The 22488-nt window shown below is 35.8% G+C and overlaps 1 protein-coding gene across 3 annotated transcripts in view; it reads right to left on the bottom strand.

Annotated features, from left to right (window-relative positions):
• The window catches only part of LOC106174817 (arf-GAP with coiled-coil, ANK repeat and PH domain-containing protein 2), a 77090-nt gene that overhangs the window by 44343 nt on the left and 10259 nt on the right, over positions 1 to 22488 (bottom strand). For 2 of the 3 annotated variants that reach the window (XM_086995015.1, XM_086995017.1), the window contains exons 4-11: positions 22413 to 22473; positions 21389 to 21406; positions 15837 to 15890; positions 14975 to 15033; positions 13735 to 13918; positions 13060 to 13104; positions 12640 to 12735; positions 2550 to 2624 (exon numbers count right to left, since the gene is read on the bottom strand). In XM_086995015.1, coding sequence (XP_086851141.1) covers positions 2550 to 2624; positions 12640 to 12735; positions 13060 to 13104; positions 13735 to 13918; positions 14975 to 15033; positions 15837 to 15890; positions 21389 to 21406; positions 22413 to 22473 — 592 coding nt within the window. The remainder of the gene's footprint in view (positions 1 to 2549; positions 2625 to 12639; positions 12736 to 13059; positions 13105 to 13734; positions 13919 to 14974; positions 15034 to 15836; positions 15891 to 21388; positions 21407 to 22412; positions 22474 to 22488) is intronic. The other variant, XM_086995016.1, reaches the window with a different exon arrangement.

Genomic DNA, 22488 nt, shown 5'->3' with positions numbered 1-22488 from the left:
TCTTGACAATGGATTTTACCCTCGGTGTTGTCAATATACATGCAGGCATGCCAACTACATTTATTATGGATAATTGTTTAGTAATTACAAAGTACTCTGATACTAATGTCTCAAAGTCAACTCTGTATTTGTAGTTGTCTTTTTTAATTTTAGCAGCCTAAGGCCACACTTTTTTATTTTTATGGATGACATCCTCTGGGGACCCTGAAATCGGTGCGAGAGGGCGAAAAAAAAAAAAAACAGTCCAAAAAAAAAAGGCTGCTTAAGTAAAGGAATGCTGTCAGTACACAGCTGGAAACACAGAAACACGTATCAAACTAACAATATGTCTTTATCCATGCTCTCAAAATATTAAAGCATTGTGAATACTTCGTAGAAAGGTAAAAAAAAGTCATGAATAGATGGGCCCGTAGCCAGGGGGTTAGAAAGAACCACCCCTTTTGCTGGGAAAAGGTCCACTCTGGGTAAAATTTGATCTAGATATATTAAGTTTTTATGGAAAATGGTCCACTTTTTCAACCCCCCCCCCCCCCCCCATTTTGAAATTGCTGGCTACGGGCCTGATAGACATGCTGCATATTACCCAATCTATTTAAGGTTATTTCATGCATTTTGTTGGTATAACAATCAATAAAACAAATATCAAACAAACAGCATGTCTTTATTTGTACTCTCAGAATATTAAAGCATTATGAACACTACACAGAAATGTTAAAAAATGATGCAAAGATATGCTTAATACTACCAATCGTTTAAAAGGTCATTTCGGTCGATGCCATTTGGTCTACTTCGACTCACATGCTGCAGCCAAACTGTCGGGTGGCCTGACCGACCTACAGCCCACCAAATACCTGTCGACCCTTTTTTTTTTCACTACAAAAAAAAACTGGTATGTGTTGCTTTGGACAGAATATCACTGAAATTTTCCGAGCGATAATTGCTGGCCGCCGCCAGCCTTTTGCATAATTGTAAAAAAGTGGATATCTCCATGCTTAATATCAATGGCATAACAATCCAAAACGACGGCCCATTCTCTTTATGACTTTATATAATTAATTGTCCTGTAATTTGAAAGTAATCCTAGAGATGAATTTGATGGCAAAGCGGCCATATTTCCACATGGCAGTAATACGCATGCGCAGAAAGCACATTTTCCAGCAAATTCAATAACGACGTTTGCGACAACCGACTTCGATGGGGGGGGGGGGGGGGTCGGGGGGGGGATTTTTTTTTTTTTTTTTGAGAACGGACGAAAATCGGTGCGCGCGCAGGATGTCATCCATAAAAATAAAAAAGTGTGGCCTAAAGTAAACCGAGTCACATCAATGAGATATTCTCTGTGCCAAACTGAAAACCAGCCAAGAGCTTACCACACAACACACATGAAGATTTTGGACATATGGCCACATTAAGGTCCATCTCAAATTGAAGACATTCTGGATGCCAAAATGGACATTATTTACATAAGGCAAACAAAACAATGGCCAGTGATTACAAATATAAATGAACGAATGAAGGAGAACTAGTCACTCTTTTCAAACACACGCCTAGACTTATAACAAACTGAACATTGTGAGTTGACATTTCAGCAAAAATTTTAACAAAGGAGTTTTGACAAAGAGAAATCAAAAATAAACATAAAAGTGTGACAATTATAAAAGAAAAATATTCCTTATAACTTTTTTTCAGTGTAGCAAGCAGCAAACAGAAAATAAACAGTTGAGACTGCTAATAACATCTGGGTGTCACTGAAGATATCCAGATGGGAGCAAATATCTCAACGAAAAACAATATCTGAACTATTTTGACAGATTTCATGTTTGCACACCAAATAACCAACAGCTCTGAATAAAATTCCTGAATGACTTCATTTTTGTCCAACAACAAAAGATGCAGCTGGGGCCATACAGCTACTGTTAACTGCTACTATCTTTACCACACAAAGTATTTGATTACAAACTCAAATTGACAGAAAATGATCTCAATATAACACACTGACATAAAATATTTGTCAAATATTTAACAAAGAAAACATTACAATCATGCAGTGTATGAAGAAGAGTGAAAATGCTGTTCTTTATGAAAATTGGCTGCAGTGCCTGGAGTTGGGAGACCCTTGAGCCCCCCCCCCCCCCCAAAAAAAAAAATAATAATAATAATAATAATATTTATATCAATGACCTCCTCTAAAAGCATGAGAATTTGCACTTGTCTGTCAAGTGACTGCACAATATTACAGTAAATAAATTGCACACACCAGAATTCTGCACCAAACTTTCCTTCTCATTGACAAGATATTTTTCACTTCCTATTGACTTCAACCTTAATTGTATAAAACACTGCTCAGGTATATCTGTGTGCTCTCATTCATGCACACATACATGCCCATCCGCCCATCCATAATCTCTCTCTCTCTCTCTCTCTCTCTCTCTCTCTCTCTCTCTCTCTCTCACACACACACACACACACACACACACACACACACACACACACACACACACACACACACACACACACACACTCACACACACCCACCAGCAATTACCCACCTTTTCCTGCACCAGGTGATGCCTCCCTTCCATCTCTCTCTTCTCTGCCTCTGACTTCACATTTAACTCATCCAGCTGAAATCAAACAGACACAATCATTACCCAAAATATAAATAACCAGAAAATGGTGCAGGTAAGTAATATTACAATGATACTAAACTTTTGCCAGGATAAGCAATGGTCAAAATTTGGGGGGGATGAATTTTTTGTCCATCATAAGGCTAGAATAAAACTTTCCAGGTCAAATTGTTAACTGTCTAGAAAGAAAATTGCCTTTAAAAAGTTGCTTTGTAACAGGTAAAATTTAAAGAATTTTGGTAGATAATACAGGATGTTCCTCAAAAATCAATCAATCAATCAATCAATCAATCAATCAATCAATCAATCAATTAATTAATTAATTAATTAAAAAGACTTTATAAATAGTTTAAATTGTTAAAGTTGCTAATAATTTAACATGGTTGAACCAATTGCACCAGCTTCCTATTTTTAGTTAGATTTTGAAATCTGAGATTTAATGAGAATCATGATGGAGGAGGAAGGGGGAGGGGCTTCTATGGATTTGTCTGATGTCGGCTTAAAAGCTATTGTTTAAAGGGATAATAACCCTTCGTATGAGATCTTTATTTCACAATAAAATCATTGTGAACAACTCATAAAAATATAATATTTTCTGTTGTACCACAAAAACGGCAGTTACAGCTATTATTCTGATATCAGAGCTTGTCTTTAGACCACATGACCTCCATTGATGGCTATGCTCTGTTATAATCTCTTAAGAGATTTTAACAAAAAACCAAACTTTTTAGAAAAAAACCAGGGACTAACTTTAAATGTAAAAATGGATTCATTAAACATTGGTAAGTATGGGGAAATTGTTGTTTACTCCAGGAAAATTCATTTTTTGGCCAAAACGAAGAGTTATTATACCTTTAAGTTCTTCGACTAAGCCCCTAGACCATACTGTGACCAATGAGTCAGTCATGTGATCAAGTCACTAGTGTAATCAAGTCATGTGATCAAGTGACGAGTCCTCATACACCACAAGTAAAAACATGTTTATTTTTTTCAGAAATGTTTTTTTAATCTTGTTGCAAATGTATTGTCATGGCAACGGTTTACCTTCAGTAATGACAAAATTCCATATTTAAATATCTACTCGTTCACCATGGGTCCACTAGTTAGATTTTCAGAAATGTAAGCAAATTTTTTTAACTGGCATCTTTAAAGGTACTGTATGTGCTCATAATGACAGTTTGGTAAAGAAATAAGTTTAATAACAATGTGTTTTGAAAAATAGCTGATAAAATTCTTTGCGGAGTGTAGGTTTTTGTATATCAAATTAAACTGTAAAGCTATAAGCAGGGTTTTAATTCAGAAATGTTTGAATAGCAAAAGATCTGGCCAAGGACAGAAGAAGGTGGTGGTTTTGAATCAAGGGTCTTGGAGGTTTTATGATGGAATAATCTAATAATATCAGAAAGTTATGAGAACTTCATTTAATCCAGTTAAATAACAGAAATTTAAGTTCTTAAAGAACTAGAAATGAAAAGTCGTGCTTTATTTTTTTAACATCTTTGAATGTAATAAGCAATGAATTCAATCAATTGCCAGGATTTGAAGTTAAAAAGAGGAAAAATGCATGGCATGTTAATTTTTTCTTACATTCTAGCAAGTACAAAGCAATAAATTTAATTAACTATTATTCTTCAGTTTTCTAAAGGGTAAGATTATTTTGTTTTTTACCATCTCCAAAAGGTTTTCAACTATGCTATACCACCCATTCTGCTCTTGGGGCAGCTAAAACAACACAACCAGAAAGACAAAATCAACACGGCACATCTGGACCAATCTCTTGTTATACTTTCATCTATTCTAATACTCTTTCAAGTAAAACAATACATGATTAGGTAAACATAATGGCATGTCATAGATCTATTAGCTTTTACATTCCCTATTGCTGGCTAATTAAGATAAGAGCTGGGGTCACCCAAGCAGAGATTGAATGCACTGAACAGAAACGGGGAACGTGGCAATTGCTTCGAGGACAGAGGAGTTGTGTAGAACTAGACCCCATTTCCATTAGATTTTAGATTGATCTATCCCTGTGGGGAGTCTCACTAGATTACTGTCGGCTTAGCCGGCTTAAGCATCTGTCCCGCCTACTAAAAGCTGTATGGGGATAATTAACTATGGTGCACGCTCGGCTGACTGCAATTTAGTGTGAACCCCCAGGGAGTTAGGTCGATCTAAATCTCTGGATAGATCTAAATCTCTGGGAATGCACCCCTAGAGTGCATTCAGAACAAATGATCCGTGAACTAACTCATCCGCCGACTGAATATGCAGTGACAGTGCTTGTGGAGCCAGGAGACCATCAGGGAATTAAAGACATCGCTTCTATGTGGATTGGTCATATTTTGTCTGCGGATCTGTTTTAGTTCTGTTCTGAATGTTTCTTTTAGTGAAAGCATGAGGTTTCAGAAATGGTTATGGGAACGGAAAGTAAAAAGTAGGAAGAAAAGGCTCAGTGGCTTCACAACTAGGATTGATAAAATCACACGAAAAAAAAAAAAAATCCAATCCATGTCAAAAAGCATGTTTTGGGGAGCCCCAATCCCCACCCCACAAAGAAAAAAAAAAAAAAACCCTATTCCAGAATAATTGTTGTTTGAAATATCAGAGCAATCAGTATGATTCGTAACCTCTCACAGCTTCCACTGTTCACACGTGTTTATACAAGATTTCAAGTTGCGTCACCAGACAGCCAAATTAATTCGCAAACAATTAACATGTATCAAGCACAGCAGGAACTCTACAGAGGGTAGGACCATGGTTAAAACCTAAAGGGCCTCAGTCAATCTATTCCTGGGGTATTCAAAAGTGAATGACATTTTTGTGATACACTTTTAGGCCAGCCTGTCTTTAAAATCTGTACCTTAATGTATCCTGTTTTACCGTAATAACCAAAATCAGAGAAAGAAAAATAGCCAATAGGTTACAAAAATAGAACACAGTTGTTGTTACAAATGTATAGGATAATATACCAAATAAAAAGATTATTGACTTTTGAATTTTGCCATTACCTCTTGAAACTTTTACATCAGCTGGTGCCACTAAACATATGAAAGGTTTACACAACCACTTAGAATGTTTAAATTCATTTAATTTCTGCAAAAAAAGTCTCTTTTATATGTCTATATCTACAAATTAAATAAACTTCAGCAATCTAATTTTTCTATTAAGTTATATAAATATATCAAATGCGAGAGCTGCCATTTTGAACTAAACCAAGCTGGCTATATCTCTTAGAGCAGCTTTAGAAACACAAACCCTCCCACAAAAAAAAAAAAAAAAAAAAAAAAAAAAAATCGTCTCTTGTTGCAGAAGATTGCTTATAAAACAAGTTTTCTCAGAAGATAAAAAAACTAAAGGGGAAGTACTTTGTCCATCACACATCAGACGACATGAAATGTGACAAGAACATGGGAACATCTGATTGGATGATTGAGAACACCCACTTTTTATTAGTTACGTGGGACATCCCTTACCATCTGCAGGCAAAAACTCCATAACAACTCTTCAAGCAAGTGGCGGGGGAGGGGAGGATGGGGGGATTCAAAAGAGGTTACAATTTTATCACATTTTTTGCCAAGTTTGAAAAAAATAAATTTTGACAAAAAAAGCTGATGAATGAATCCTACTTTTTTAAAATTAGCAAAATAAGTTTAAGAAAAATAGCCAGACTGAGCTCAAGCAGATGGGACATTTTGGATCAAATTTTCAGCAGATTTTTCCAACAATGTGATCTGATAGGAGATACGCCATAAATATGACGGCATATGACAGGTTCTTTTTTTTTTCAATGAACTCTCAGTTTGATAAGCCAATTCCAACAGCTCTTTTGAAAGACTCTACTCTCAGTAAACACTGAAGCATTTAACAAAATACTTGAGCAAATCTCAGAGTTTAAGGTCCATGGTTTCTGTTCCTTTTTTTTTTTTTTTTTCAAAAGAAGCAGACGACCTGCCAAAATACAACTGACAAGAGACATGACATGAACACGAGGCCTAATGGGGTGGTGCGCAGATCGAGTGAGAACCCCCAGTTTGACATTTAGAAATTCCCATACAACTTCGAGGGAAAAAAAAATTCCTTACGTCTGCTCAAAAATACAAGGTTTACATTCACAATACCAATGGTAACAGCTGTGCAGTAAACCAAATGAATTGGACGGTTAATGGGACCAAATGAGCCACTAATTAAAGGTACTGGGGATTATGTAAAACAACTACAACCCAGTTCCGGCCTTTAACTAAGTTTTCTATTTCAATTTGAGGTAACAGTGGGAAAAAGTTTACCTTTCCAATTCAATGATGCTAATTTAATTGTTTGAATGGACAGTTAACAGATTTGTTTCATCTTAAATTCTCCCCTTTTTTTTCCTCAATTTAAATTGTCAATGGCTCTTTGCCCAAAGGCTAAGCCCTGTCACCGTTTGCTGAACGTAAGGTAGTGATGGAACCACTACCTGTTTTAGACAAATTAAATTTGTACCTGGAAATGAGAAGCAATGAATCTTGCCCTTTACACCTGCCAGAACCTCAAACTTGTAAAAACATTCTGAATTTAAACTGTTAAATTTTAATTCACAAAATGTATCATACTGTTCTTTATAACAGTGCAAAACTTTAACACAAAAGGGATCATTAAAAACCTGTTTTGAACTTACAGCAACAAGTGTCAAAAGAATCTGAATTGGGTTTTATGTAACACATGGCATCTAAAAAAAATTAAGGAGGGTGGGGGGTTCTTTCTGGGCCTTTAATTTCAGGAATTTACACAAAAGATCACCTGAGCATCACGTTGATGAATAATTGTGACAAACGCATTACATACATACATGTTATAAACAAATCCCATTTTTAGCACTGATATTCCAAAAGGTTCATTTTCTTCTTTGTGTGGTGAAGGAGGCCATGGGCATCTGAACTAATGATTGAAATAAGCTGAGTGAAAGTTATCTTAAACCATTTTTGAGGTTTTCAGGTCAACAAGCTGAGTCTTGTAATAATGAAAAACTGCAGGAGTTTGTATCAAATCTGTGAAAAAATTGTTTTTTTTTCCCAAAGCACTACAAGCATTTCTCCTATATATGTTACTAGCTCTCAGATAACATGCTGTTCAATTATGGATATATATAGAACTATGAATGAAAATGTCCTTTTCAATTAAATTCTGCCTTATCAGACTTTTTTGTTTTCTTTTGAGAGAGAGAGAGAGAGAGAGAGAGAGAGAGAGAGAGAGAGAGAGGGATGGGGGGAGGGGGAGGGAGGGCATCTGTCTAAAATATCACCTCCTAAAGAAAGCCAGTCCCAAGCCAGTAAAAGCTGTTATATCAGAGGCTTGAAACAAATTATTAACTGTAGAGAAAATGAAAAAGATAACACAGTGAAGTGCGAGAATGTGAGGGGGCAATTTAAAACCCTAGTTAAAATTTGTCATTCACAATAAAAAGCCACCAGGTTGCTGACTAGGTAAGCTAATTCACTTAAAACTCTATTAAGGTTTAAATTGTGTTCGAGAAATCTTTCAAAGCAGGCAAGATCCCATAGGGAAATGATTTTTTTTAAAGAAAAGAAAGCAAAATTAATGCACTACGCTACCCAGTGTTTCAAAGTTAGTTTTGGGAGATCTAACTTTTTCAGGGTGAAGAAGTCACATTAAGGGCTCTTGTTTCCAATATACCCTTTTATCAGCTGTTTTCTACTCAACGCCAGTAGAAGGTGTGTTGATCTCTGTATGTGATTGCATTCAGCAAAAGTTCTCATGGAATTGGATCGATCTACACAGAATAATAGTTTCATTGGAAATGAGCCCGAAGAGCCGGGTGACTTAAGTTCCTAAGAATCTATGTTATGACGTAAAAAAAAAATAATATCAAGTATCACATTTTTGTGACATTTTTAACATACTATCTTTGATTAAACAATTTAGTTCTAAATGTTTGGCCGGACATTTAGACCGCCATAGGCTTTCTGACATTTATCGACAGCACGCTCTTTTATTTGAGGTCTTTATTGGGAAAGATATTTTGACCTGAAAATATGACTATGGGAATTTTTTAGACACATGCAGTGTACCTTTAAACCTGATTAAAACTAGCATAACTGAGATTTCCCATACAAAAACATCAACGTCTTAAACTCCCTCTGCGTAAATGCCTTTCTTCAGCCATTCTCTTTTGCAGCTGTAGAAGAAAAATTGAAGAAGTGATTAGATGAGAGAGCTCACACACCTCCCACTATCCAGAAAGTAAAATTACAGAAGAGAAACATCTTTATTTACAGTTTCAATATTACTATGTCATGTAAAGGTGTCTGGGCAGATCGCAGCTGGTATCTTCTGTATCATAATCTGCTCCACATGTTGGGCATCAGGTAGGTGGAACACACTATTGTAAATGGTACTTGTCCTGTGTGTGTGTGTGTGTGTGTGTGTGTGTGTGTGTGTGTGTGTGTGTGTGTGTGTGTGTGTGTGTGTGTGTGTGTGTGTGTGTGTGTGTGTGTGTGTGTGTACACATGTGCATATGAGTGTACATGTCAGTGTATATGTGTTTGTTTGTGCATGTGTAATGCATGTACATAGTAGAAACTTACATCCCATTTCCATAGATTTTTAGATCGATCTATCCCTGTGGGGAGTCTCACTAGATGACTGTCAGCTTGACCGGCTTAAGCGTCTGTCCCGCCTACTAAAAGCTGTAAGGGGGTAATTAACTATGGTGTCCGCTCGGCTGACTGCAATTTAGCCTGAACCCCCAGGGAGTTAAGTCGATCCAAATCTTAATCTTTAGATCGATCTAAATCTCTGGGAAAGCACCCATAAACAAATTCTCTTCTTCACACTTTCAAATTGAAGAACCACTTGTTGTGGCTTTGGCATATAAAAATTGCCATGAAAGTATCCTGAATCATTTAGTGACCCAGGAGTGACCAATGGCTGCATGATTGTTCCTTAGGGTACACATTATACACTTAAACAATCTTACAGGCAAAACCAGATTCATTTATAAATTTTGTTTTTTCTTCTGACTACCACATAACCACCAAACAAGCCGAACCAGAGTCATTCATTAAAAGGTTTCTCCTCTGGGTACCATATCTTACAATCCCACAAGCAAAACCAGGAAGTGATTCACAAAGCTTTGTTTCCCTGCGTAAAAAATTTCTACAGGCAAAACCAGGGACTCATTCATAGACTGTTGTTCCTCAGGGTTCAAATCTACAATCCTACAGGCAATTTAAAACTACATATTCTGTTCTTTGGCAGCACCTGTTGCTTTTAGCTGTCTTCAGAAGGTAGAACTCAAAACTCTTAATTAAAAGGTAATAGGATGTTTAATTGAAAGAGTGATTGTGTGACTTCTTTTAAACTTTGGACTGTGAAGGTAAGTGTGTTTTTTTTTGTGTGTGTGTGTGTGTGTGAGAGAGAGAGAGAGAGAGAGAGAGTCTGTCTTAAAAATGGAGAGGGGGATTAAAAGACACCCAGTGGTATAGAGATAGGGGAAAAATAGGTATCGTACATTTGTGAATGGCAAAAATGAATACATGTGTCAAATATGCACATGCACAAAACATGAAAACAGGAGCACCAAGACTCTGAAGAAATCAAACGTTAATCCTGACAACTCCACGACATGTCTGTGAGACGGAGTTGACCCCTGGATTTTCGTCCAATTACAAAATCTCCCATCACGCTATATTTCCCTATTAACCAAGACATTAGTATAGCTATTTGATACTTATTTCCTCTCTTTCTATTTAAAACAATCTATTCTCAATTGAATTAAAGTTTAAAATGAATAGCCCTTTGTTTGTTTTGTACAACTGCCTATACACATTGTCAGTTTCTATTTGAATTTCTAATTTGTATACTTTAACCTCACTTATTGTTTTTGTTTTTTTCTTTCTTAATGTCTACGCTACAGTGAACTGATTTGTTTTCATTTGTTTTGCTTTTGACCCTAATACAACGCAGGAGCACTGACAATAAAAAAATGATTATTTTCTCAATGATTTAAAAGAAACTGTCACTTTAAATTTTTTTCAGTTTTCCTGTTTGCTTTTCACTCTCCACTAACCCCAAAACATACAAAATCTTAGGTAAAAAATAAATATACAATTATGTCTATAAAACATAATTTTTTTCAACTTATTCAAGGGGTTTTATTGCCCAAGAAAAGAAACTGTCATCTGAGTCCACTGCCTCAACTAATTTAGCATACTTCTGGAATAACTTCAATTTCTGTTCCACTATTTTCCTATTTTGGGATATTCTTAATTTTTTCTTCTTCTTCCTTTTCACATGTCGAATAACGTCAAATATATAAAAACTGACTCATCACCAAATCAGAAACAAAATTGACCTAAAATAAATATTTACCATTCACTTAAACCTAAGTAAATCACCCCTAAGCATTTGGGGAGAATTTTCCCTCCACAATAACCAATCCAACAAAATACACACTCCTCCTTAAACATGTCCATATAGGACAAAAGGTTGACCTCAGTTGACCTCTTGGACAAGGTCAGTGACAGGACAAGTACAGTCTGGGTATTGTCCCCTTAATCCCTCTGTCATCTCCACTCACACGCCACACTCTTTATTGTAGACATTTTAAAGCTAATAGACACACTTGGTGAATAAATGCCAAAACCACTAGAATATCTTATCCTTGGTGGTGGTGGTGGTGGTGGTGGTGGTGGTGGGGGGGGGGGGGGGGGGGGGTAGGAGGGAGGAGGTGGGAAGGAGATACAAGCTAAATCACTCATTTCTAAAATCACCAAGTATATCCTACCCATGGGGAGGAATACAGGTCCAATCACTCCATATTATATATACTGATTATTAACTCTATGCAGTCTATATAGGCTATTATAAACAGCAAACACATGCTGACAACAGGGGTTATTTTCCAGTAAATAAAAATCCCCGTTGTTATTAACCCTTCTAAATAATAACACCCCTCACTAGTGTTTATGTGCCAAACTCTCTAGAGGAACACCCCATTTCCATAGATTAGATCGACCTACTTTAGATCGACCTAACTCCCTGGGGGTTCACGCTAAATAGCTGTCAGCCGCGCGGACACAAAAGTTAATTACCCCCTTGCAGCTTGTAGTAGGCGGGACGGACATTTTAGTCGGATTATCTGAAAGTAATCTAGTGAGACTCCCCGCGGGGATAGATCGATCTAAAATCTATGGGAATAGAGCCTAACACATGGGGTTATCAGGATGCAACATCACTAATGGCTTTTAATCAAGCAGGGAGTAAGGGAGGCACAAATTTGAATGACGTTTGACATTCAATTAAAAATTTTAAACTGGAAAGTTTACCCTTGGTTAAGATGTTACTATATGAAAGACTCACTGACTGCAGTGTGCTACTCACACACTCTTATGTAAAAATTTGGATAACTTTTATACAATAATTGGTGTCTACCTCATGTCTGATAAAAATGAAACTGCTCAGAATTCAATCATTGCTAGAAATCAAAGACGCTAACATGAAAAATCTTTCATTATTATTATATTGACTTTACATCATTTTGCTATTAACTAATGCCAGATTTCCAAGTTGATAACCAGTGCATGTGCAAAGAATAACAATGCCCTTTTCATAAGCTCTGTGAAAATATCCAGATCAGGTGGACCAGAAATTGTTTTAGATGTGATGAGAACATTCTGTCTCAACCAATGCAATGAGAGTCTAAAATTGAGCAAACTTCAACTAAAAGAACTGGAAAAGGAACATTTATTATAACTTGGTCCCCCAAACAAACTACTATTGTCTTGGTGAATTTTTTTTTCTCTCAGTGGTCACTGTATCTTATCTAGTAATGTCCCATATATTTGTGGACCAATCATTCTCGTTTGATAATGATAGTATCCTGCAAGTGGTGATCCTTTCACAGTTGTTGACATTTTGCTTTTTATTTATTTATTTTCTTAGTTTTTGTTTTGATTTTTTCTCTTTTTTTTTTTTTTTTTCTCTTTTCTAAGTTGGTCCTGATGTTTCCACTTACCTGTGTGGCTAAACTCTTCATGTAAGGCTCAAGGTCATGAAACAGATCAAACCCTTGGTGGAAGTAGGCATTCTGGGCATGCATATAAGACAGCATCTGGAGTACAGTAAAGTGGAACAATTATTTAATTTTCAAATTACAATTCTATCAATTTTTTAATGTAGATTTCTCTATGCAGTGCTCTTTATTCATCAGTATATCATGTTAAGATTTTAGTCATTTAACATGACAGAATGATGTGCTGGAAGTGATAGAAAACTGCCAAGTACCAGGAATTATATTTATCACCTGTATGTTTCATAAACCAAAATCCAATATACTCACGCTATAGATGGAGAATTAATTGGAAATGGCACAATATTAAAATTACTGGAATCTATTGTAACTCATAACACATGTAAGTTTTTATATGTAACTCACTGTGTGAAGGACATCATTTCTTTTCTTGGAATGAAGAATATTGATCTGGAAAAAAAAAGAGAGAAAATAGGAGTTCAAATTGGGTGAATGCAATAAATGTGCATACAGGCTATTAGCAGTTTCTTCATGTGTGTACATGGGCATGAGGAGATAACAATCAACCATTATGCAGCATCTATATCAATCACGCAACACACAAGATTGCTCATTTTCATAAACTGGTTTACAGTGTTTTAAAGCAGCACACAAAAGTTAATCACCCACTAGATGCTTGAGGAGGCGTGTCATTGAGTTAATCTGGTTGCATTAAGCAAGAGTCTCCCAATGGAGTTGGACCAATCTACCTAGTACAATACTTTTTTTGGGAATGCACTCTAGAAGTCGCTAATCAACCTGCAGCCCTAAGCGCCAACATTTTTCTTGCCTACTATGGAATTGTGGTTCCAAAATCAGTTTTTTTTTCTAGTTCATCAGACCTCCACTTTACTTAATTTGTTCTAAATGAAAGATAAAATACCTGGCAACCTCTTATAACATTTTTTTCTTCTTTATTAACTTTCTTTTTAAGTTAAATCATATATCAAATATAGTTTTGAGACAGCCCCTCACTCTTTGCACTGCCCTGACCCACTCCTCTAAGGATTCATCATTCCACAGACAGCTTTCTTCACCTACCTGGAAGACATAGTCAAGTGAAGTGTGAGCAAAACACGACTTCATGGCCGTCAGAACATTGTACGCCTCCTCGCACTCTGCTGGTTTATTCTTCGATGCTTGCGCACTCTTAACGTAAGCATTATCTGTGTCGAAGCTGATTTTCTCAAAGTGCTTTCTGCTTTCTTTGACTCTTTTGATGTCCCTGAAAAAATTTTTAAAATGTCAAATATGTACTTTTTTTACAATTATTAAACTAGAATGTACTTGTTTGACTGATTACATAGTTCTAATGCATTCTATCATATGTCACATGGGGAGGGATGATTGCAATCAAGCAGTTGCTTCCTGAAATTAGGCCTAAAACTGTTTTTTTTTTTTTTAATTTTCTTTTTTTTTTCTTTTTTTAACAGTTTACTAATCAAAATGCTGGCTGAAACTCAAGTTTTCCACTTAGAGACATGGAAATGACCAGATAAATGGAGCTATTGATTCCCTTCAATCTACTGTACACATCAGTTGTCATAACAAAATGAGTCTGGAAGTCTGTGATTTGCTCTCAAAACGTCAATATTCTGCACTTAGGCAGACAAATCAGGTTAATATTTCCAGAAATCACATTCTACGGTTCAGTGCCTCTTACATGGATCTTCCAGAACTAGGTCTACCCAGAAAATGAAGAGGGAACTAACCAACTTCAGCCCCATAAAACTAGAAATCATCAAAGATAACCTAATACAAGGCTCTAACTGCTGCATGACTTTATACAAGACTAGAAACATGTGACAATCCGCTTCAGGTGGGGCTATCAATTTGACAACAATCATTGAACGCTAAACAACAGGGATTTCATCCTAAAAAGCAATACAAAAATAACAATATAATTAAATATTTTGAATATGTCGTGGATGCTGTTGTGTAAAAAAATTGTGTTATTCTACAGAACATTTGAGAGAGAGAAAAAAAAATATGTTACACCACATTCAGCAGTCTGACATAACTTCTGACCGCCTTCTCTTTCAAATCTCAAGAAATCTCACTTGATTTCACAATAAGTCACAAGACTGGTTTTTTCTCAGATCATTCCCATTGGACTTAATTTCCCAACCAAAATTTCAGTCTTCTCTATCCCTCCAGTTCATTCATTCTAAGAAATCATAATTTTTTTAGTGCACAGGGTAACTTTAAAGGCAATCAAAACAAGCCCACAGAAGATCAGTAGGTCAAATTATCGCGGATTAGGCTGGGGCTATGTACTTACGTCTTGATAAATGTGCTCATGTTCTTACAAATGGATCGATGAGCTTGGTCCAGGAGGATCTGGAAGTACAGAGGAATCATAAGGTCAAAATCATTGATTACTTTCCTAACAGTTGCTATCTATGGAAAATAAAAAAGGAAATAGTCTCTAAAGAGACTTAACATGTTTTTTAACTTAGGGCACATTCAGAACAAGCTGATCTCCAGACTAACAGATCTGTGGATCAAATATGGCTGACCCACTAGAAAGCTTGCTGCATAATCCCCTAACAGACACTGAATAGATTCCCTGAGAGGATTACATAGTAAGCTTTCAAGTGGTTCAGTCATGTTTGATCCGCAGGTCTATGTCTGCAGATCAACTTTGGTTGTGAATGCAGCCTTTGAGGAATGAATTTTTGACCATTCATTTAACGGCCAATACCACATGGCTGATCCATCTATGGGACCTGTGTGTTTGGACCTTGACATGACAAGGACCTGCACCCCCCCCCCCCCCTCCTCCCACGCTCCTCACGTCCCCATCTGCGATAATGACATCAGGACTTCCTTGCTTAACCATAATTTTAAAAGATAATATATATTTAAAAAAAAAAAAAACAATTCACTTTGTATGAGTTTCGGGAAGATGTAATTTCTAAGACTTTTTTGAAACTTATTCAAAAGAAAAGAACTCTTAAATTCTGCAAATCAATAAATAACTTATATTTACTGTAAAAGAGAAAATAGGCCAAGATAAATAAGGATGTTAGGATCACAAAAAATGGCTTTTAAATGAGATTGTACAAATGTTTTCATTAGTGTATAGTATTATCTTCATTAGTATTATCTTTTTTTTTTTTTTTTAGATTCTACTAACTCACAGTGCTGTATTTCTGGAGCTCTTCCATGGCCCTAACAAATTTCCCCAGGGTTTCCTAAACAAGAAAATATAATCAATATGGCATTATTATATATTTCACTGTTGTCAGGTACATGTATCATATCAAAGCTATTATAGTGTACTAGTACATATCATTTTTATGCCCAGATCTCTCAGAGAAAAAGACCTTGGTCTTCCAACTTCATTAATTCACTTTGTAAAGAAATAGCAGACCCTGTTTATGTGGTCTCCAATTTTCTCCAAATCATACCAAAATTTCATTTTCTCACTTACATCTTTGACAAAAAATACGTAACACGTAATCTAAGCAGAGAATCAAAAAAGTACCACATTCATTTTTTTAAATCTATAGACAAAATGGCATCAATCTTGCCACAGAGCATGGTAAAAAATTAGGTGGTTAACAAGACTTTAGCATTCTCAAAAGCTGTCCAGTTATAAAATTAAATTGCATGCTGTGTGCATATACACAATCTTAATTTCACAGTAATTTCAAAATGCACAAAATTGCAATCAAATATGATTCTATTGCAATAGTTTAAAAAGGCACGTGCACATGTGCATGTGTGTGTGTGTGTGTGTGTGTGTGTGTGTGTTACACCTAAACACAATCTTATATGGTACAGAGATAGTGTAACAACTGAGTCTTTGTGAATGAAAAATATCTATCTACTTAAAATATGTATTAAACATTAGTCAAGCTATTTGCTGAGCTTATTATCAATCCATTAACTACAGAAAATATCATTATATACCTATTTTGCTAAAGCTTACTAACTCTGACCCCTTATGTAACTTTTAACTTAAAACATACGTCAGCACATATAGCATAATACTACTGCAGCAGAACTCTTTTAGTAACAACACATTTCCCCCAATTAGCTGTAGAAATCTAGTGAGCTATGTATAGCTCATTGATAAATCTAATATTGAATATCATATCAGAGGTTTTATACTCACTAATAATGTACTATGAAGTGTAGAAAAAATAATTTTTGAATGATAATTCATCCCTTCAGCAGATAAAGTTTTTGTCGACTTTCATCCACCCCTTCTCCCTCCCCCTTGCAGACCCATTCTTACCCATACCTCCTCCTGCGCAATTATTTTTTAGATAATTTTTTTCTTTTTTTTTTGCATTAGACTAAATCACCCTAGGTATAATTTTACAGCACTAAAATTTATGTTTGAAAAAAAAAAAAGAAAAGAAAAAAGGGTGAGAATGAAGGAATGTGAGTTACAAAAATGATTAAAGCACCCTGTCCAGGTAACCAAGGAAAGGCAACAGTGCTTGTTAATGATGGATGGATCAAGGATCTTGAGTGGAAAACTTTGAAGACTAGACACTGAGCCAACAGTATTGGATAAAACTGTGGCCAAATAGTTCAAATTTGATTAAAAAATAAGGAAAAATGTAAGAATAATTTATAAAAAAAAAACTTCTACAGGTTTATAATTGATTAAGCATCAAATGGAATTTTTCCCCTACCACTGGAGTAAAAAAAATGTAGAGATTATAAAGTGAGCTTACAATTACATATTTTTTACTTTCGTTTTGTTCTTTTCTTCTCACTTGTTAATTTCACCCCCACCCCCACCCTGCATTTTTACCCTGATTTTCACCCTGATTTTCTTATTCCCAACGTCAACTTAATCAGAACTCATTCCATCCCCTACCCATTACCAACCTTCCATGACTACAACAGCCAAAAAGTTTTAAAAGTTCTAGCCAAATAAATTTCTGAGGCAATTCTGCCAGTATGATAAAACTATCTGATGGAAAATAAAAATTATTTTCATTTGCTTCAGTCAAAGTGAATCATTTCTAGTATTTGGCAAAACTCCAAATCGCATCATGCCAGCTTTAGGATGAAGATTCCCAGTAAAAAATGCACTGCCACATTATTACCTATAGCCAGGTTCAGAAAATGTGCAGGAAGCAGTCACTTAAGAAAACTCACACTTTTCAACCTACATTCACATTTTGCACAAAGTCACAATAAAGAAGTGCTCTACTAAAATGACTGAAATTATGCTTAAATAAATAAATAAAAATTAAAAAAAAAGCTCTGAAATCTTCCTCAATCTTCTTTCAGGCTAAAAATTGCTTTGTTTCAAAGTATGCAACTTCAAGGAAAAATGGACAATTGCAATTGCTGCTCTTACAACTATTATGATTCACTAAACAGACTGAAAACTTCAGCAAATCTCAATTCACAACTTAATAGTCAAATTCAATAGAAAATAAAACACATTGCACCCAACAACACAGACCTAGGATTAACTTTATATCACAATTCTCACTGGTTGATCAAAGATAAAAATGATTCTTCATTTTTACTAATGAACTGCCATTCCTCTTCATTTTATCAAATAACGCCCCAAAAAGCAGTACACCATTCTCTCCACCTGCGTCAACAGCTATACTTGTGAGATAAAAATCCACGACTTTTTCACCGCATCGCTGCACTCAACTTGGCACGGCTGAGTGGTGTAATTTGCACCCTGAGTAACGGAAGTTACTGTAGTTAATGCACATATGATGATGACGGGGTTGGATTTCTAGTACTATAGTAACCAATGAAACTGAGGGTGTCCTTAAATTAAATGATATAAAAAATATGCTGATTTTAAAGGTGAGTTTCCATTAACCTTTGAAACTCAGGGTGTCTTTTTCGGCAGTACAGCCCCTGTGTGTAGACTCCATACCTTGCATACACAGGAGTACGGCTATATGATTGATCTGATCACCGCAATTAACATCACAGGTGAGTCCTGTGTAGATAAAGGTCAGGACGACCAGGTGAATTACCTTGAGGTTTGGAAGAGTAGTGGAGTAATGTGTTTGAGAGAGAGAGAGTGTGTGTGAGTGTGTGTGTGAGAGAGAGAGAGAGAGAGAGAGAGAGAGAGAGAGAGAGAGAGAGAGAGAGAGAGAGAGAGAGAGAGAGAGAGAGAGATTGTGTATGTGTGTGTGTATGTGTGAGAGAGAGAGAGGGAGAGAGAGAGAAAGAGCCTGTCTGTCTCTGTGTGTGCATATCTCTCTCCTACGATCTTGTGCATATTAGTTTGCGCATGCATTTCAAAGAGCATGACTGAGTGGGTATTAGCATGCACATACTTAAACATAATTGCAATTTGATCTATTTTCTAGATCTATCGGTATCCAATCATTCACTTATTTATTTACATATTTACTTGATATCATAATTTGGTAGCCATTCAAAATGTAACCCAATTTAAAAAAAAAACACCTCTTTTCATTTCATTTCAGCTTTCACACAGTAAATAGTCTGCAAGACATGCAAACTGCCTTCGTGCACCTTTCCACAGCCACCTAGAACTACTTAACTCTGTGCCGTGAATTAAAGGTGTGTGTTCCAACATTTCACCTGCCACAGTGGATAATGGTTAAGTCTTAACCAACACAACGGATCATATCATTTAACTGTCTGATAGCCAGATATGAGTGTATTTCAGAACCACCAATGCATTCAAGACAAAAAATTGTGATAATAATGATATAATTAATATAAGGAACAAGAGCATGTGAACATATATGTCTTTCATATGGTTAGATCTCTGCTTTAATCTTCTCTAAATTATATTTCATGTTAGTTTTTAGTTTGGATAAAATATTTTCTTTGGCTCCTTTTTCTCTTCTTTTTTTTGAGAGGGGTGGAGAGAGAGGGGGGAAAGGTAACATTATTTTTCACCACCCTGTAATGTTTACTTCAACTAAAAGTTAAAGCCTGTCTGCTGATGACGTTAACAAACAGATGAAGCCCTGCCAACTCACACACAATCCTAACATATCCATTTCCCCTAGTGCCAGTTGCCATGGTGACAGGCTTCCTGGTAACCACTAGAAGACACTTAGTTTCTCATCTATCTTATCTTGCATACTTTGAATCCTTAGTCTGCAACTTGGTAGGTAGGCAGATGAAAGTTCACTTTCTTAAGGGCTGGAGCAATATAGAATTCTATAACGCAAGTGATAACAACAGGCAAAGCTTGGCTGCTTTTGTATTTAATCTTGTCTAATTCTTTTTATCTCATTTTCAGTAACTTGCAGGTTTATCAAGGTGAAACTGAATTCGCAATTTTACAGTGACATGTCGATATCAATTGTTTATAGAATGATAAATATTTTGTTTGTTTTTTATTTTATTTTTTGTTTTACTAAGGTTTGACAATATCTATCATGATAACAGACATCAACACTTAAACATATCTTTGACCTCCTTTTAGATATTCTATCACAGCAAAGTTAACCCCCATTATGACAAGGTGTCACAGTCACACCAACCACAATCCCACTTCCCATTCGGACTGATTGTCAACATTTGAAAAAAAGTCACCTCCAATTAAAAAAAAAAATCCTGTTATTTAAGACAATCTTACCTTCTAATTAGAAATGCTGCCATCCATTTGGAAACTGTGTCACAGAAAACAATGCTATTTGTTTAGGGTACTTGCCATTAGTAGAACAATGTTGCCTCTTTTAAAGACACACACTCACACTTAACACAATATCACACCTAACACATTGTCACAAATAACCAAATCACAACAATCACATTGTCACACCTAACACACTGTCACACCTAACACACTGTCACACATAAAAAATCACACCTAGCACAATGTCACACCTAGCACACTGTTACACCTAACACAATCTCACAAACCCTTCAATGTACCCTCAACCTCACTTTCCCTTTGAAAGTACTTTCACCTACTGAACCCCTGCAGCAGACATGATTTCGGATTGATAGAGAAAAATTAGAAATAAAAGACTCATTGGCATTCCAACCAGGAGCATGGGGGCCAAGAAAAATTCTGATTTTAAAAGAAAATAAAATCATGTCTGCTATAAAGTCCAAGAGAATGCAAGAGATTGAATATAGCTGAAAGAAATGCCACCAAGTTTCAAAGTTCAAAAGGCTCTGATCAAAGGTAGAAAATGGAAAGACTTCCCTCCACTCATACAAGTTCCAGCAAAATGTATAACAGCTCACATTTTAAATAAATGTAAAAAAATATAAACTTTTGAACTAACAACAAGTTCCAAAGCATTATATAACTTAAATGACTCAAATAAATTGGGGTACACTTAGAGGAGGAGATTTAGGCCAAACAATTTTTCAAATAAAAAAAAAATACTATTTCCTAATCACAAGAAATTATAGTTTTTCCATGCACAAGGAGGGCTACCGTTCTGACTGGGTTAAAAAGGAAAAAAAAATCAAGCTCTGTGGTTGCAAATAACAGCCGCAAGATGCACAAATATATCTTCTAGTTTTCTAACAGCACATTTATTATCAAAAGTAAACAGTTTTGAATTCATATATGGTCATCTTTACAGTGCAAAACATACAAATGCAATGTATCGTAAGATCTATTCTAGTACCTATCCAAAAGCATTGCCTCAGGGCTGCATGCAATCAAATTCACTCCATGCTACTTGACCTCTGACCTATGACATCTGACCCTATTACATCATAAGTGACCTTCTGACCTTTTTTTACCTACCCCTACTAGTTTCTCATCCTGTGAGGAAATGATAAGATATATAAGGAAGAGGATATGTTAGAGTACAAATTATACACAAATGCAGCTCAAAAGTCTTAACCAGAAAAAAAATAAATTTTTGCGTGTACAAGTTCATTCAAAAATGAACAACACTGGACATCAATCAAACACAACTGTCCAGGGAATTAATTGCATCTCAAAATAGAGCTGGACGTGTATTTTAATCTGTTCTGGGAGGTCCAGACAAATTAAGAAAAGAAATCTGAATCTTTATTGATAAATTTGTCCTCCAGAGGCATTTAATGGAAATTTGGGCTGCATAAGATAATGACAACAAATATCAGTGCAAAAAGAAAAGTACAGATTCTGAAGTTCTAATTAGTAAAACTGTTTGGCTCTATTCCCATAGATTTTAGATCGATCTATCCCCGCGGGGAGTCTCACTAGATTACTTTCAGATAATCTGGCTTAAATGTCCGTCCCGCCTACTACAAGCTGTAAGGGGGTAATTAACTTTCGAGTCTGCCCGGCTGACAGCTATTTAGGGTGAACCCCCAGGGAGTGAGGTCGATCTAAAGTAGGTCGATCTAATCTATGGAAATGGGGTGTTTGAGACAGAGGATAACTACTTAGTACAATCTTTAAAATATAAACAACAACTGAGACTCACTTATTTTGACAATTGGCCGTGACTAATTATGACAACTCTCTTTAAGTATTGAAAAAAAAAAAAGAACAATACTATGTTTTCACACTGCAGTGCCCACATAACAATAACATGACTGGCACATGACTATCATGTGACAAATTTAAAAGCAATAACAACAACAAAGAAATAGAACAGAAATGACAAAGGATGTTCCCCTGTGAATATCATACAAAATGCCCTGGTCAGAGGGAAACAGTGCATTAAGTAATACATTTCTCTCTTGCACCAATGGCTTTAAGGCATTAAAATATACTTTATTACTGATATGATATCTCTTGACAAAAAAATCTCTATTAATGAGAGAAATATACTCACGGTGACCATGTCATCAGCCACAAAGTACTTGGACAGATCCTGTACACTATCAATAAACTGTCTGAAAATATGGAAC

Source organism: Lingula anatina, chromosome 9, assembly GCF_051362555.1.
Source record: "Lingula anatina isolate TDL-2025a chromosome 9, LinAna3.0, whole genome shotgun sequence".
In the NCBI taxonomy this organism is placed as follows: Eukaryota; Metazoa; Brachiopoda; class Lingulata; order Lingulida; family Lingulidae; genus Lingula; species Lingula anatina.
The sequence above is the reverse complement of the archived record's forward strand: the minus strand, read 5'-3'. Positions and strand labels throughout refer to the sequence as shown.